This window comes from Hylobates moloch, unplaced genomic scaffold, assembly GCF_009828535.3.
Source record: "Hylobates moloch isolate HMO894 unplaced genomic scaffold, HMol_V3 SCAFFOLD_11, whole genome shotgun sequence".
In the NCBI taxonomy this organism is placed as follows: domain Eukaryota; kingdom Metazoa; phylum Chordata; class Mammalia; order Primates; family Hylobatidae; genus Hylobates; species Hylobates moloch.
The window spans coordinates 40,756,311-40,774,429 of NW_026652286.1; the positions used below are offsets into that span (position 1 = coordinate 40,756,311).

The window sequence follows — 18,119 nt, forward strand, 5'->3', positions numbered from 1 at the left end:
AGAGTTTTATGCTTTTCATTTTATTTTAGCCTCTCAACCACTGTGTGAAGTAGAACAGACATTTTACAGAGAAGTAGATGAATGGTATCTGACAGCTGCCAAGTGTACTATCTCTGGGCATAGAGTATCTGAAGCTAAGCACCCAAGTCTGGGTATGTATCTATGTATGTATGCATTTATATTTATATTTTTAAAGGAATGTCAGTTTCTTCAAATCAGAAACACCGCCACCAAGACACATCTTCATTATGATAGTTACAATCTGGCTTAATGATTAAGTGTGGATTGCTAACTCCCACAGCTTCCAGTAGCTTCTGGGCTTCCTCATCAAATGCCTCTTTGCACAACCTGAGAAAACAAGGGAACATCTCTTTTCCTGCATTCAATTTCCCTACAGCCCTCCAGTTTCTCTGTAAGGGATTTATTTCAGGAGAAAAAAAAATGTTCTGTTAAAATAGAGAGATAATATTATAACATGGGTGAGGAGTGGGGAAGGGAACTGAGAGAGATACAGTGAGGGAGATAAAGCAGTTGAAGGAAGATAGAATAAATTAACAGAAGAGAAAGAGAAACCAATTAAAATTAAAAAGTATCCTCCAAGAGCCTTTTGCTATCCAAGCAAAATTAATATTACTACTGATAATAATGAAAACAGCTAACATATTTATTGTTTATTATCATGCAAGGCACCATTCTGAGTACTTGGCCTATATTGACTCAGATCCTCACGATAACCTTATGGGTAGATTTTATCATTTCACCCATTTTACTGATAAGCAAATCAAAACAAAGAGTGATGGGGGACTAGCCTTAATTAAACATTTAGTAAGTGGTAGGGTCAGAATTCAAACTCATCTAGGCTGGTTCCAGGTGCTCAATATTTAACTACTATGCTATATTGTGTCTCTCAAAATTCAGTGTTCTATGAGAGAAAAACAAATAAGTGTCTAGAAAATACCCAAGGATACACAATTAGGTTGATTCTGAGGCCTGTATTAATGAGTGGCTCCCCGAATCCCTCATTACAGGAAATGCTCCCCCTGAGAAGCCAATGGAGACTTACCCTAGAACTTGTAGTTTACACTTAGGAGACTTCAAGACTTTATATAACTTCACAATTCCTTCATATCCTAAGGTATTCTGTGTCAGATTCATTTTTATCAGTCTTTTGTTGCAGATAAGAGCAGAGGAGAGATCTTGACAGCAGAGAGATGTCAAACCACAGTATTCCAACCTGTAGAGAAGAGAGACAAAAGATAAAAATGAATTTATTCGATGACACAACAAAGCCCACAAGAGATCTGTGAACTCAGAATGGAGGATAATTCCAGAAACTTTAAAAAATGAGCACAGTTAGTATAAATTCAAGGACTATAAGTATCTATAATATTCATTATTACCAGATATTTCTAGGCTGAACTTATCCCTTCCAAAATCATGAATTACAAATTCATAATTATTAAGGAATAAATAAAATATGCAAGCACGTTACAAAATACTATGAAGCAGTTGAATCCTTGAACATCACTAAAAATACATCACTATAACTAGGTATTGGAAGCTTGGTAGTGAGTGTTTAAAAAGCAAAGAATAGGCCAGGCATGGTGGCTCATGCCTGTAATCCCAGAACTTTGGGAGGCTGAGGTGGGCAGATCATCTGAGGTCAGGAGTTCGAGACCAACCAGCCCAACATGGTGAAACCTCGTCTCTACTAAAGATACAAAGATTAGCTGGGGGTGGTGGAATACACCTGTAATCCCAGCTGCCTGGGAAGCTGAGGGAAGAGAATCGCTTGAACCCAGGAGGCAGAGGTTGCAGTGAGCTGAGATTGCACCACTGCACTCCAGCCTGAGCTACAGAGCGAGACTCCGTCTCAAAAAAATAAAATAAAACAAGCAAGAAATATAATAAGGTCTCTAGCATCATGCCATTGATGCAAATAAAAATGCAATTATATGGCATATTTTGAATACATTAGGTCAGCTGCCTATAGGTGGGAAAGAGAATGGCTAATGGAGATAAATTAACCAACCCACCCATCCGTCAGCCAAGGGCCTCTGCACAAGCCGATAATAGTATATACATGAACTGAGGAAGTATGTCAGACTCAGCCTTCTGCATCTAACATTCTCCTAAACAATTTGAATCTAATTTTCACCTTATGTTTACCTGGCCATTGAACAACTGAGTACCTATATAGATGCTGAGCATACAAAACTTTTTTTTGTTAAGTGATCACATTTATGTGATGAAGAGATGGTCCCACTAATTATGAGACAGGGTATGTAAATATCACACAAAATCTTTCTTAGGGGAAAAAGCATCGTAAAACCAAGTGTTATCATGAATTCACCAGGAAATATAATCATTTTATATTTTCAGTCACAAATTATAGTCTCAAAATATAGAAGACAGAAACGAACAGAACTGCAAAGTGAAAGACTCAAATCTAGAATTTTAATGAAAATTTTAACATTTTTCACAGTAACTGACTATCTGGAAAAAAAATCACTAAAATTTAGTTAAACAGAATTAATAATCTTAATTAACTGATACAGCATACTGCAACTGCCTGGGCACAGTAGCTGGCACCTGTAATACCAGCACTTTGGGAGGCCAAGGGAACAGAGTAGCTTGAGGCCAGGAATTCAAGACCAGCTTAGGTAACAGAGCAAGACCTCATCTCTACCAAAAAAGAAGAAAAAAATAGCCAGACGTGGTAGTGCACACCTGTAGTCCTAGCTACTCGTGAGGCTGGGAGGCTTAGTTGCCTAGGTGATTAAAGTCTACAGTGAGCTATGATCACATCACTGCACTCCAGCCTGGGTGAAAGAAAAAGACCCTGTACTTAGAAAAAATAAAAATTAAATTAGAAATAACAATTTTTCATGTCCTTAAGTATGTTTAAAAAGTCATGTAGCAAATGACAACAAACTTCAAAGAACTGTACTCATGCACAATATGTTCTCAGACAACAATTCTACAGACTGAATATACAAAGAAAAGCATCATATTTGAAAATTAAGAAGTATGTTTAAAAATAACCTATGAGTTGAAGAAAAAAGTTCTAGGGAAGTTTACAAATATTGTGGACTCAAAAATCACAAAAACACTGCATACAATATCAAAATTTTATGATTAAGTTAATGCAGTCATTTGAAGGGAAGTTGTAACCTTAAATATCTTTGTTGGAGAAGAAGAAAGGGAATATGTATGTCTAAGCAACCAACTCAAGAATTTAGTAAATGGTAAAATAAACCCAACGAAAGTACAAGAAAAAAATAAGATAAAAACAGAAATTAATGAAATAGAATGTAGATGTACAACAGAGTGGATCAATGTTGTGTTCTTTGAATAAAAAAATAAAAAAGGGTCAAATTCCATATCAGAAATGAGAAAAAACACATCACTATAGATGATTAAGAAGTTAAGCAAATAATAAAATACTAGATGCTTGCCAATAAGTTTTAAAATTTAAATGAAATAGATAAAATCAACAATATATAATTACCAAAAAGTACTCTATGAGAAAGAGAAAACCTAAATAATTATTTAAAAAATTGAATCGGAAGTCAAAAATCCTACATACAAAGAAACTCCTGGTTAGACAGCTTCACCAGAAATTTTTACAAAATTCAAGGAAGAAATAACTCCAACCTTACAAAAATCTTCTCAGGAAATTAAAAGATAAGGAATACTCCTGAACTCATGAAAATACTGTAATTTTGATACAAAAACTTGATGAAGACTGCAAAAGAAATTATAACCTATCTCCATTATGAAAAAAATGGTTAAATGCTGTCACTAATACTAACATTAACAAAGTAAATTACACAATGTACATAGGAGATATGTCCAAGTTGGTTTTACTCCAAAAATGCAAGGTTGATATAATGCATATTATATCGATGTGATTCATCACATTTGGCACAATTCTTCAAGGATAAGCAACTTCAGCAAAGTCTCAGGATACAAAATCAATGTGCAAAAATCACAAGCATTCCTATACACCAATAACAGAGAGCCAAATCATGAGTGAACTCCCATTCACAATTGCTACAAAGAGAATAAAATACCTAGGAACACAAGTTACAAGGGATGTGAAGGACCTCTTCAACAACTACAAACCACTGCTCAAGGAAATAACAGAGGACACAAACAAATGGAAAAATATTCCATGCTCATGGATAGGAAGAATCAGTATCATGAAAATGGCCGTACTGCTCAAAGTAATTTATAGATTCAATGCTATCCCCATCAAGCTGCTATTGACTTTCTTCACAGAATTAGAAAAAACTACTTTAAATTTCATGTGGAACCAAAAAAGAGCCCGTATAGCCAAGACAATCTTAAGCAAAAAGAACGAAGCTGGAGCCATCATGCTACCTGACTTCAAACTATACTACAAGACTACAGTAACCAAAACAGCATGGTACTGGTACCAAAACAGATATATAGACCAATGGAACAGAACAAAGGCCTCAGAAATATCACCACACACCTACAACCATTTGACCTTTGACAAACCTGACAAAAACAAGCAATGGGGAAAGGATTCCCTATTTAATAAATGGTGTTGGGAAAACTGGCTAGCCATATGCTGAAAACTGAAACTGGACCCCTTCCTTACACATTATACAAAAATTAACTCAAGATGGATTAAAGACTTAAACATAAGACCTAAAACCATCAAAACCCTACAAGAAAACCTAGGCAATATCATTCAGGACATACGCATGGACAAAGACTTCATGACTAAAACACCAAAAGCAATGGCGACAAAGCCAAAATTGACAAATGGGATCTAATTAAACTAAAGAGCTTCTGTACAGCAAAAGAAACTACCATCAAAGTGAACAGGCAACCTGCATAATGGGAGAAAGTTTTTGCAATCTATCCATTTGACAAATATTCAGAATCTACAAGGAATTTAAACAAACTGACAAGAAAAAAACAACCCCATCAAAAAGTGGGCAAAGGATATGAACAGACACTTCTCAAAAGAAAACATTTATGTGGCCAACAAACATATGAAAAAAAGCTCATCATCACTGGCCATTGGAGAAATGCAAATCAAAACCACAGTGAGATACCATCTCATGCCAGTTAGAATGGTTATCATTAAAAAGTCAGGAAACAACAGATGCTGGAGAGGATGTGGAGAAACAGGAACACTTCTACACTGTTGGTGAGAGTGTAAATTTGTTCAACCATTGTGGAAGACAGTGTGGCAATTCCTCAAGGATCTAGAACCAGAAATAACATTTGATCCAGCAATCCCATTACTGGGTATACACCCAAAGGATTAGAAATCATTCTACTATAAAGACACACGCACATGTATGTTTATTGCAGCACCATTCGCAATATCAGAAGCTTGGAACCAACCCAAATGCCAATCAGTGATAGACTGGATAAAGAAAATGTGGCACATATACACCATGGAATACTATGCAGCTATAAAAAAGGATGAGTTCACATCCTTTGCAGGGACATGGATGAAGCTGGAAACCATCATTCTCAGCAAACTAACACAAGAACAGAAAATCCAACATCCCATCTTCTCACTTGTAAGTGGGAGTTGAACAATGAGAACACATGGACACACAGAGGGGAACATCACATACCAGGGCCTGTTGGGGGATGAGAGGATAGCAGAGGGATAGCATTAGGAGAAATACTTAATATAGATGATGGGTTGATGGGTGCAGCAAACCACCGTGGCACGTGTATACCTATGTGACAAACCTGCACATTCTGCACATGTATCCCAGAACTTAAAGTATAATTTAAAAAAAGAAAAAGAATACTCCTAGAAAACTAGGTGTAGAAGGCAATTTCCTTAAATTGATAAATTGGTGAACCACTGAAGTTGTGCTTTAAACATTGTGAACAACATATGAAAGTTCATTATCCCCAGACATATTAACATTATATCACATATATTAACAGTTACTAAGGCATGTAAAAAATGAAAAAAGAATATAAGAACAGAAAAGGAAAAAACAACTACATTGTATTATTCCCAAATGATGTGATTGTATACCTAAAAAATACAAAAGTATCTACAAATTAGCAACTAGAATAAGCAAGAGAATGTGGCAGGCTATTGGATAAGAAACCAACTTTAAAAACTCCTATGTTTCTATGTATAAACACAATGAAAAAATAAAACAATCATTTACAACAGCATGAAATATAGCAAGCACTTTGGAATAAAGTTAACCAGTAACAAAATACAAGACCACTCAAGAAAAAATTACTAAGCTTTATTGATAGACCTAAATAAATGAGATATGTCTTTTTGGTGTATCAGGAGACTCACTGATAGATTTAATGCAATTCGATTCAATACACCAACATATAGGTACGTTGGGGGGCAGTATGTATGTATGTAACTTGATAAGTTGATATTTCCAATTTATTCGCAAATGTAAAGGGGAAGGAGAGCCAAAATTCTCTTTAAGAAGATGGGAAGAATTGCTGTAGTGGGTATCAGGGCTTATTATAGAGCTATATTAATTAACACAGCATTGTTAGAACTGGAAATTACAAACAGGTCAGTGGAAAAGAAAACAGAACCCAGGAACAGGTCTACACACCAATGAAAATGTGGTTTATAACAAAGATGTCCCTACCAAGCAGAGGGGAGAAAAATTTCAATACTTTTTGCTGGAAAAAAAGAGTATATGGGAAAATTATAAAATTGAACTTTACAGCCACCTATATTTTTAAAAGGTAGATGAGAGGCTCCAAAGCTTCATAATTTGCCTTTGATATTTCAGAGATAATACAGAATTGGTATATAATGTATAAGATATAATGGGTTTCTGTAAATATTATAAAGATGCTTTTCTCTCTCTCCCATTTGTATGATTCCTCCAGACCAAAGGTCTCCATGCAAGTAAAGGATAATTGGATAATAGGTGAAGTTCTAGCCATCGGGATGGGACAGACTGATTTCATCGGTGTAGGGGAAGAGCAGCAACAATATTTGGAACAGAACACCTTAGAACCTGGATGTGTGGAGAGTGAGGAGAACAATTCATGCTCTCTTTTTTCTCCTAGATCCAACACTTCGGCCTGGCAAAATAATTATGTGGTCTGTGGAGTCTAAGCAGCAAATGCCGCTGACAGACTGACCCACGGCCTGGTTTGTCATGCCTGTCTATACACTATGAAAATAGAAAATCTCATGTAGACATAGCAAGTCCTGAACTACTTTGCTGTGCCTGATGCCATCAATAGCAACCTCCTAATGTGGAACCTTATAATATGTATACAAACACAATCACTAGCACAGCCTTGTTTCAATTCGGTACAAATCTGCAAGCTTCTCTCGATGCCAGAACAGCCTTGGAATATACCACGTATGAGAATGAGGCAGCTACAACTACCAGTGAGACTGCTCACCTGGCTTAACCAAACTAGTGCAATGGCTAACCAAATAAAATATAACAGCAAATCCAAAATTAGAGTGACCTCTACTCCTTTCAGTTATATGTTTGCATGTGGGGAAGAGTGGATGCTGTCTCTTTACTGGGGAGGAGGGCTGCTTTTGGCCCATCTTTATTTATTTATTGCCAGTGATACCAAAGAATGGCAGGTCATTTTAGACTCCCTTGTATGGATTCTAATGCATAAAAGACCTAGTAGTCCTTCCTGGGACTTACTCAGTTGACTGAGTCAGACCCCTGTGGGAATGTTTGAAATCAATCCTACAAGTTGGGCTCATCCCATGCTTGGAGTTGTGTTATTAGTAGCCTTAATTAAATGGTAGATGAGATTAATTGAACAGATTTGGTCTCAGTCTCTGTTAATCAGAGTGGCCAATGGAGTAGCATATTTATGTGAAAATTCACCAGAAGCCAAGATTTTACTGCATAGAAACAAGGGGTAGATATTTTGGGGAGATATTCTTCCATAGGTCTTTCTCTCCACTACATGTTTGCTAACAAAAATGCAAGGCCCTGACAACGCTTTACCTGGGCCATTTTCCAGGGTTGTGTTTGTAATGAGCAACCTTGAGGGACAAAGAGCAGGCTTATTACTGCCTCCTGTAAAATCCTAGGTCTCTCAATCTCAATGTTGCATGTGCAGGCATCCATCTGCACCCTCTTCATCAGCCCTGTGAGACTTGGGGGACAAAAGGAACTGACACAAACATGCTAATACTCATGCTCTTGCTCTGCTACAAGCAATAAAGTCCTTTGTCTCTGATAAGAGTCTTGTGGGTTTGGTTTTGTTTTTTGGCCAGCATCCATGAAACAGTAACCGGTGAATTTATTAGGTTTTAAGTAGGATAAAATTAAAACTCAGACCTAACAATTACATCATCATCACTGCCATTATAAAAATATATAGTCAATGGAACTATAAAAGCTTCATTTTCTTGGAAGAGTCAGGGGAGATTTCTCTGGAAGACTGTTAAATTTCTAAAGGATGATACATGTCATTAAGTCTGAGCTTCCCACACACAGAGCACAATTCTTGACCCTGAGATGAATAATTCATGTTGTGTAAGTGAAAATGTACTAGCCAATATCAGTTCAAAATTAAATAAAAATCTAAATACAGAATTGAATATAAGAAATGTCCACAACACAGAATGTGATTTTATTACAAGCTCCTTAAGAACATAGTATTTTACAGATAGAAGATAATTAGTAAAAATCTTCAATTTAATAAAAAAATTAATTCAAAGACAAGTAGACTATCTGAAGGATGACAGAACATGGAAGACCCAAACCAGGTACCACTTGGGTACTAAGTGTCTGTCCAAGGTACTAAAGGGGACTCAAAGAAATGTGAAATATGGCTTCTATACTAAAGAACATGCAGTACATTGATCCATTTATTTGAAATTTAGATTCTTATTTCTGAGAGTAACTTACCTTTTAGCCCCATTTAGTTTTTATCCTCTCTCCATACACTAAATATCTTCTAGCTATACTAGCTACCAAATAGGCATCATTTTCCTAATGGAAAACTATGAACTCACCCGAGCCTCTGAATGTTACAGTTTGGATATCTCAAAGCGTCACATAGAATTTTCACTCCATCATCCTGCAAATCGTTGTTCCCAAGGTCCAGGCTCCTCAGGTTTGGGTTGTTCAGAATAACAGAAGCCAGATCCAGACAACATGCATTAGTGAGAACACAGCCCATCAATCTGTAAGAATTACAATAGGAAAAGTGAATCCTTCCGGTTGTGAGGCTAAATAAGTTTCCTCCTAGGAGATACATCCAGGTATTTGAACCTCTTTTCTCACTCTTTTGTATCTACAATCCAGGACATACATGGGAGGGTCTAACTTATCAGTAAAAACGATGGGATTTTTTAATGATCAGAAGAAACCAGCAGGTAAAACTGTTTTCTTCCGCAAACAGGTTATCTACAGAGCTTTAAAAATCAAGGGTATAAACATTTATTTTTACCAATACTTAAAAAAATGAATATAAACTTTCCCAAGGAACCAATAGATCTCTGTGCTTTCAGTTTTTAATATATCTTTAAGTGAAAAAAGTTTCCTGGAATCTATCTCAAAGTATTATCTTCAAAGAAGAAAGCTACATATAAAAAGATATTTATTCCAGGTCCTTTTGCATGGTATTCAAGAGCACTCACAATCTGGCCTCAAGCTTTCTCTTTCCATATTTTGTCCCATTATTCTCTAACCATACACATGCATTTTTCTCCAACTAAACCATATTTGTTGTTGTTTCTCTTTATTCTCTCTCCTTTCCTTCTGTTTAGCATATCCCCACATAACAGAATCTTCACCATTTCTCTAGCCTAAAGTAACTCTGTCTCCACTGAGAAGTCCCAGCCTTAATCCCTGAGACTGTTGTCATATCCTTATAACAACATATGGAATATATTGTAATTTGCTTTATATTTATTTCCCTGTTATCAGCATTTTATGTTATTTGGGGACAAAAGCATCACCTTAGTGACTTTTAGTTCCCTCAGCATCTAGTTCATATTGGTTGAAAATATTGGTTAAGAGAATTGACATGGTCTGCATAGAGGCTTTGGAAGGTAACTAAGAAAGTACAGCTTTGTTTATAGCAATGCTAAGGACAGAAAGTGGGCTAGCAAAGACCTTGAGTATATAGGTCACTTAGAAATTATACGTCTGTAGTTAAATGAAGACATTGGATTTAACAACATCCATTAAGTAAAACTTTGTCTTCCAGTTGAATAATGATCAACGAAATTCCAGAGAATCACATAGTAACCCATATCATCTACATTTTCCTAAAGTAAACGTATTTATTGAACCCTACAGTGTAATTGCCTTCGTGTTTATAGGTGTCACATTAAACTATTATTTTATTTTATTTTATTATTTTATACTTTAGGTTTTAGGGTACATGTGCACAATGTGCAGGTTTGTTACATATGTATCCATGTGCCATGTTCATTTGGAAGTTTAGTTATCATGAGTCAGTCTGGTTAAGACAAATACTTCTGGGTCTACCAAAGAGCTTGACTTTATAGATCTGAAAAACTATGTTGGGGTTAGACCATTAATGACTCACAAAAGTTACTGGTCACTTGGGAGGCCCTGGTAGGAAAGTGAGCTGCGATTGCTAAGTGATGCCTCTGTTTTGATTCATGCTGGCCAAAGTATTTATGCAATGAAATACTAAATATCATACAGTCATTAAAATAATCAAGAAAATAATTTGAAATAAGTATTTAAATTTATTTTTTTTTATTCTCAGCATGCACACCTTGATAAATGTATTTCTGAAATACTATCAAGTGAAAAGGAAATCCCAAATCATGTCCATAAAGCAATCACAATTATGTATACACATGCAATGGATATGTATGCATATCTGCTCACAGACTGAGAAAACATAATATTAATGAAAATGGTTGGAGTTTAAAAATGTGTAGGATATTGTTAAAAATCCCCTTTCCATTTATTTGAAAGTTGACTTAATTATAACCTGAGTTTAAATATAAATCTAAAAGAAAAACTAGTAGAGCACAATTTCAGCTTCATGGATAAAAGTAGAGGACACACAGTAGATTCTCTAGGGCACAACCAAGGAAAGAATAAAATGGCTACTGTTCAGCAATAGATTGTACGATATTGTAAAAATCCCCTTCCCAATTTCTTTGAAAGTTGACCTAATTATAAACCTGAGTTTAAATATAAATCTAAGAGAAAAACTAGTATAGAACAATTTCAGCTTCTGGATTAAAAGTAGAGGACACACAGTAGATTCACTGGGGCACAACCAAGGAAAGAATAAAATGGCCACTGTTCAGCCTGATGCCTCTGGTCCTCATTACCTGAGGAAAGTTTACTAGAATTACTATGGTAATTATTTTTAAAAATCTGATGAGCAGACTTCCCCAGCTTGTCTCAGGCAGAAAAGAGAGGGAAAATCAGCTGTATATTCTTTTCTCTAATAGATACTCGGTTCTCAGCCTTTCTTTCTGTATTTCCCCAGACACTCTGTTGTTGAAACTACACAAAAGTAAAGCAACAGAAAACCTACTCCAAGTCCTGAAGATTACAGCTTGGATGCCGAAAGACATCACACAGAAGCTTCACTCCATTGTCTTGTAGCCAGTTTGATCCTAGATCCAGATGCGTCAGGCTCTTGTTGTGTAGAAGAGAAGTTGACAGATATTCACTGCTAAATGAAGTGAAATGGCAACGCCTCAGCCTACAGGAAGGACAAGGTGAAGAAAGATGGAATCATTGCTGTACTGTCTAGAAATTTCTTTCTTTGAAGAGATTTCATGATTTGATCCCTTATCTATTTGCCAACATTCCATCTCAGATGAAACACCCTCACTGCCAGCCTGTCTCACTTGGGAAACAGATATACATCAAATTGGGTTACAAACTAGATTCATATTCTTCAGCATTTTTCTTACAATAAATTAAACGTTAACCTCATTACATTACACATATACATAGTACTCCATTGCAGAAGTAGCTCCATGGACTAGAATAACAGGCAGATGGAGTAGAATAAGAGTAATCATAATAAATAAGTACCCTTTGTACGTAGTAGAAGCGGCATTTTCAAACAGTAAGGAAAATCCATATTATGGCATTATTGCTTTTGCACAATAGATCTGATATATAGGGGAAAATAAGTTTAAGCCTTATAACAAAATAAATTTGGAATAATTTAACATGTAAATGTTAAAATTTTACCATAAAGAGTATGAGATGGCATATGTGTATTTTTTTAAAAAAGAAAGGTACTTCCAATTATGACAAAACTTCTTGAGGTCATGAGGCAGAATTTGACATCACAAAAAATTTTAAACTTATCTATTCTAAAAATGACCATAAAGAAAGTTAGAAATAAAGCAACATGCTAAGAAAATTGTTTGTAATACATAAAAAATAATAATGTATATGTGATATTAATAACTATAAGATATAACATATATAATAGAAAACATCAGAAAAAAACAGCCTATGAAGAGGAAATTCCTAAACATAAAAGGCCAAAAATATTTGAAAAGATGCTCAAGATTTAAATTACTTTAAAAGTTACTTTTCAACTATTTAATTAATACAGGTCAAAAAGATTGTAGATGTCCAATGAGGGTGTTAAAGTGCAGGTCCCTAGACTGCTGCTGGGAATATAAACAATCTATCTGGAAGGCAATTTAACCATATTTGACCAAATTAAAACCTTGGTTTATTAATTCAATGTTTAGAAAATTATCTAACAAAAATGAATAGAATAATTACAATGTGATTCAGACATACAAAAGAGTGCTGTATTTCTGTTCTGAGCTCAGATTATAGACTAGGATAAGTGGTAGGCTTTAGTTCTGAATTCATCATTTTCTTGTGAGATATTAAGCAAGGTGCATTATCTCCCTAAGGCTCACATTCCTCATTTGTAGAGTGAGGCCCCTCAAAATCAGATGGCCAATTTGACACCATCAGGTTCTATTTTGCAGATTAAGCATGTTTAACACAAGATCCAGTGTAGAGTTAGGACACAATAAATGGCAATTATTAATATTACTTTCACCTTCTTCATTAAGGGTAACAGGGAAAAAGCAAGGGACAGAATGTGTTCATAACATTTTACTATTTTAAACATATTTCAAAATGTACAATATATATTAAGGATAGAAACTTGAAGACACTTACACAAGGCTCTTCAGAGTACATTGTGCATGTTGCAGGGCATCACTCATAAGCTTTACTCCACCATCTCCCAAGACGTTGTCTGCCAAGCACAAATGTGTCAGTCTTTTATTGCTGATGAGAGCCAAAGAAAGATCCTCACAGCCAGCCTCTGTGAGACCACAGCTTTCTAAGCTGAAAGAGAAAGAGATGAGAAGGGATCTGTCAATTCCCAAAGCCCATGCTTCTCTTCTCCTTCACAGGGAAATCAGTGGTGCTTATAAACCCCATACCTCGACTATAAAATTAACCTCAACAAACCTATTTAAATTATGAATTCCATTGCAGCTGTGTGCAGGATATGATGAAACAAAACATGGAAGGGGAGAGGGGAAGCTTAGAAAAGAATGAAAATAAAGAGGTCAATCAGAAAAAAATGATAGGTCTAAAAGTGAAGTAAAAGAGAGGGAAGTAGAGGAAGAAAAGGGGGATGCATGTAGAGCTTATTCAGGATTGACAAACGAGCCAGTTAGTTTCAAGACCCAAGCAGTTTCCCTATCAGATCACAATTAAGCTACGCAGAACCAAGCAAAATGACTCTACAGAAAACAAAACAGAAACACTCACGACAGTCTCTCTAGATAACACTTTGGATGTCTTAAGGCCTCACACAAAAGCTGCACTCCATCATCCAACAGATTATTGGTTGACAGATTCAGAAATATCAGGCTCTGGCTTCTGATGAGAGCATTAGATATATTTAGACAACAAAATACAGTTAGGTTGCAGGATTCCAACCTGGAAAACAACACAGAAAAAGAGGAATGACCACTCCTTAGAGAAGAATTACAACCAACACCCACCGATCCTGAAGGTAGGAAGTTTCCTAATCTTTGGAATCTTGCCTGAAAAATCCAACTTCTCTACATAGAAAAAAAGTTATTTAACTAAAGCATAAGGCTCTGACAGAGTTAAGGAAGGAAGGGAAGGAGATTGTTTATCACATTCCCACCCCCTTAATTCCCTATGAAAATATATTTGAGAGCATTCAAAAATATCTTTAAATGATAATATTTTTTAGTCTGGGAGAAATTTCCGCTAACTACAACTTGGAAGATATGGCTTGAAGGATGACTGTATTCTACACTCTGACTTCTGAAATAGAACAGAAATGGACAGGAAGTTGGGAGCAAAAGCTGTGTCTCCCATGAGCTCATTTATTCATGAGCCTGTGTTTTCTGAGGAATCCAGTCCTTAAGAGTGAAAAACAATAAGTAAATTATAAATAAAACAAAATAGTTTCTAAAGATTAAAAGGAAGAGAAACAGAAAAAGTACATGTAGAGAGACTCATATTTAGAGACAACCTGTGCCTTGTACATGGTCGGGAGTAATACTAACCCTTTGTAATGAGTCAGGCAGCAGCAGCAGCAGTATTTCTGGTATTTGGAGTTTCTCTGGGTATTCCTTTATAATCAAAGACTTACCAACTTGAGTCATTCAAGAATTGTTTCTCTTCATCAAAATCAGGGTCTATAGAGGAAGGAACGGAGACGCTTCCTCCTAAGCCCAGAATTAGATCTTAATAGATGACCTAGAACATGGCCTAAGGCTGAAAAAGCTCAGCTTGCTCAAAACCACAATTACTTTTGCACTAACCCATAACTAATAATCATCTTAAGTTAAAAATTACTTGGAAGTTTCTGGACACAAATGTATATGTACCACATTTTCTTTATCCATTCACCTTTTGATGGACATTTAGGTTGCTTCCAAATCTTGGAAGCAAAACAGAACAAAAATGAAAGAAAATATATCCCACTTATGAAGGAAAAATGGTATTGAAAACATTTTTAAATGTTTCTAACTGTAGATATAAATATTAAATGCTTGATAGTTCATTTTCTCTTATCCTTCCCATATTATGAGTTTCTTGAGATTTCATTTTTTTATATTTGTGCTAATAGAATTTCAGCTATGGGACTGCCTAACTCTTTATGTATGAAATCTTAGCCTCATTAAAATAAATGTTCCCTCTTTCCCTTGCAGCTGCAAAGAAAAGCAGAGAGTATTACAAATCAGGAAATCTTTTATAAGAATGATTTTGTCTTATTATAATAATGAAATCTTATAAGATACCTGGACTTTAGAAATTATTGCTATGCCTTGTGAAGACAACCCTTACCTACTATTAAGTCTGTAATTTTTATCAATTGTCTTACTTTGTGTCACTCTTGTAATATTCACATTGATATTTCTGAATTCCTAAATTTTATAAATATTGGAAAGATTTTTTCAAATCAGAAAAAAAATCATTAACACTCTCCTCTCACATGTATAAAGTAATAAAAAATATAACTCTTTCCTAGTTTTCTAGAGTTTGGAGGTTTTTCCTCACCTGTATTAATATATAACATCAATCACCAGTGATTCAATCAAAAGCGAAGCCAAAAGCTGAGGATTACGGCTCCAAACTGACCCCTAAATATAAGCCAGCAAAACAGGAGACAGATTAGCTTATCACTTGTATTTAGGTCCTTCTTAAGAGCCTGCACGACCTCCTCTTAATACCGAAACGACACCCTTGGCTAAAAATTTCCAAAGCCCAAAGCTCCTTAAAAGTAAGCAAGTTATAAATGTTTTTGTTGTCCTTATTGCTTGCTATCTGTAGCGCTGACCAGCTGTTACTCGGTATAGGTCCATAAGATGGTACAGATGCTGTTGACTTAGAGAACCCATGTTCCATCTACCTAGAATAAGCTCTGGTTTGAGAGTTGGTCAGGGTAGGATTTTAACTGATGCAAGACGCTGGAGCTTTCTTTATGAGTTGAGCCCTGTTGGAGTAAGTTCTCCTGTCCTGCTAGCAAACAAGAATCAGAAAACTGCCATTACCTGAAAAAGGGGCCATTCCTCAGTAAAGAGGAACTGCTAACTCCTGAAGATGAACTCCCAGGAACTCAAAGAAGCTGTGTGAATGTATTTTTCCCTTCTGAAAATGTCTGCTGTGTAATTTCCAGGTTGCTCAAGAACTTCGTATTTTTTTTTTGTTTTTTGAGTATGAGATTATTTTTCTGATATGAATTAGAAATTGAAAGATAACAGGAGAGTTGTTGCTGAAGCTATGTAGTTGCAGGAGCTGTTTCTAAGGATCAACATAAATGTACTGCAGGTGACAGAGGAATGATATTTCCAAGAGAAGGAGCATTTCCACTAACAGGCTTCATGGGCCTATTCTAAACCAAGGTGAATCATCAGATAAATTAATTGGCTCTGTAATTTGAGATACTGATTTTACCACAATGATAAATAAAAATACAACATGCAGAGATAAACCTACACATCTACAGTGGACTCATTTTTGACAAAAGTGCCAAGAACACATATGGCGGAAAGGACAGTCTCTTTAGGAAATGGTGCTGAGAAAACTGGATATTCATATGTAAAAGAAGGAAACTAGACTCCTATCTCTCAACATATACAAAAATCAAATCAAAGTAGATTAAAGACTTCAATCTAAGACTTCAAACTATTAAACTATTAAAATAAAACATAGGGGAAATGATCCAGGACATTGGACTGGGCAAAGATTTCTTGAGTAATACCCCACAAGCATAGGCAACCAAAGCAAAAGTGGACAAATGGGCTCATATCAAGTTAAAAAGCTTCTGCACAGCAAAAGAAACAATCAATAAGGTGAACAGACAACCCATGAAATTGAAGAAAATATGTGCAAACTACCCATTTGACAAGGGGTTAATAACGAGAATATATTATATAAGGAGTTCAAACAACACTACAGGAAAAAAAAATCTAATTATCCAATTAAAATGGGCAAGAGAGCTGAATAGACATTTCTCAAAAGAAGACATACAAATGGCATATGCAAAGGTGCTCAACATCATTAATAATCAGAGAAATGTAAATCAAAACTACAATGAGAAATTACCTCACTCCAGTAAAAATGACCTATCCAAAATTCAGTCAATAACAAATGCTGGTGAGGATGTGGAGAAAAAGGAACCCTCATACACTGTTAGTAGCAGTGTAAATTAACACAACTATTATGGAGAACAGTTTGGAGGTTCCTCAAAAAACCAAAACTAGAGCTACCATATGATCCAGCAATTCCACTGTGGAGTATATACCCAAAAGAAAGAAAATCAGTGTATTGAAGAGATACCTGCACTCCCATGTTTACTGCAGCACTGTTCACAATAGCCAAGATTTGGAAGCAACCTAAATGTCCATCAAAAGGCGAATGGATAAAGAAAATGTGGCACATATACACAATGGACTACTATTCAGCCATAAAAAAGAATGAGATCCTGTCATTTGCAACAACATGGATAGAACTGGAGATCATTATATTAAGTGAAATAAGCCAGGCACAGAAAGACAAACTTTCCATGTTCTCACTTATTTGTGGGAGTGAAAAATGAAAATAATTGAATTCATGGAGATAGAGAGTAGAATGATGGTTATCAGAGGCTAGGAAGCGTAGTGGGGGAAACAGGGGAAGAGGGGGATCATTAATGGGTACAAAAAATAATTAGAAATAATGAATAAGACTGAGTATTTGCTAGGACAACAGGGTGACTATAGTAAAAAATAATTGTACATTTTAAAATAACTAAAAGAGTATACTTGGATTGTTTAATACAAAGGATAAATGCTTGAGGTGTTAGATACTCCATTTACCTTGATATGATTATTATGCATTGCATGCTTGTATCAAAATATTGCATGTAACCCATAAGTATACACACCTACTATGTACCTACAAAAATTGAAAATACAAAAGTGAAAGTAAAAAAATACAAAATCCTCTCAGAAAAAAATACAAATGATGGCTTTTTAGACCACAAAAAGTTCTGTATTTCTTTCATGAGAAGTCTAAATTAAATAATTTCCTAAGTATCCTACAATTCTCCTGTAGACATATTACTTACACTAATATTTTAAAGTATATATATATATATATATATACTTTATA

At 35.4% G+C, this 18,119-nt stretch overlaps 1 protein-coding gene across 1 annotated transcript in view; it reads right to left on the reverse strand.

The window, feature by feature from the left end:
- Positions 1-215: 215 nt before the first annotated feature.
- The window catches only part of NLRP14 (NLR family pyrin domain containing 14), a 52,435-nt gene continuing 34,531 nt past the window's right edge, over positions 216-18,119 (reverse strand). The window contains exons 7-12 of the mRNA XM_032168033.2: positions 13,755-13,925; positions 13,152-13,322; positions 11,521-11,691; positions 9,002-9,172; positions 1,064-1,234; positions 216-348 (exon numbers count right to left, since the gene is read on the reverse strand). Coding sequence (XP_032023924.1) covers positions 216-348; positions 1,064-1,234; positions 9,002-9,172; positions 11,521-11,691; positions 13,152-13,322; positions 13,755-13,925 — 988 coding nt within the window. The remainder of the gene's footprint in view (positions 349-1,063; positions 1,235-9,001; positions 9,173-11,520; positions 11,692-13,151; positions 13,323-13,754; positions 13,926-18,119) is intronic.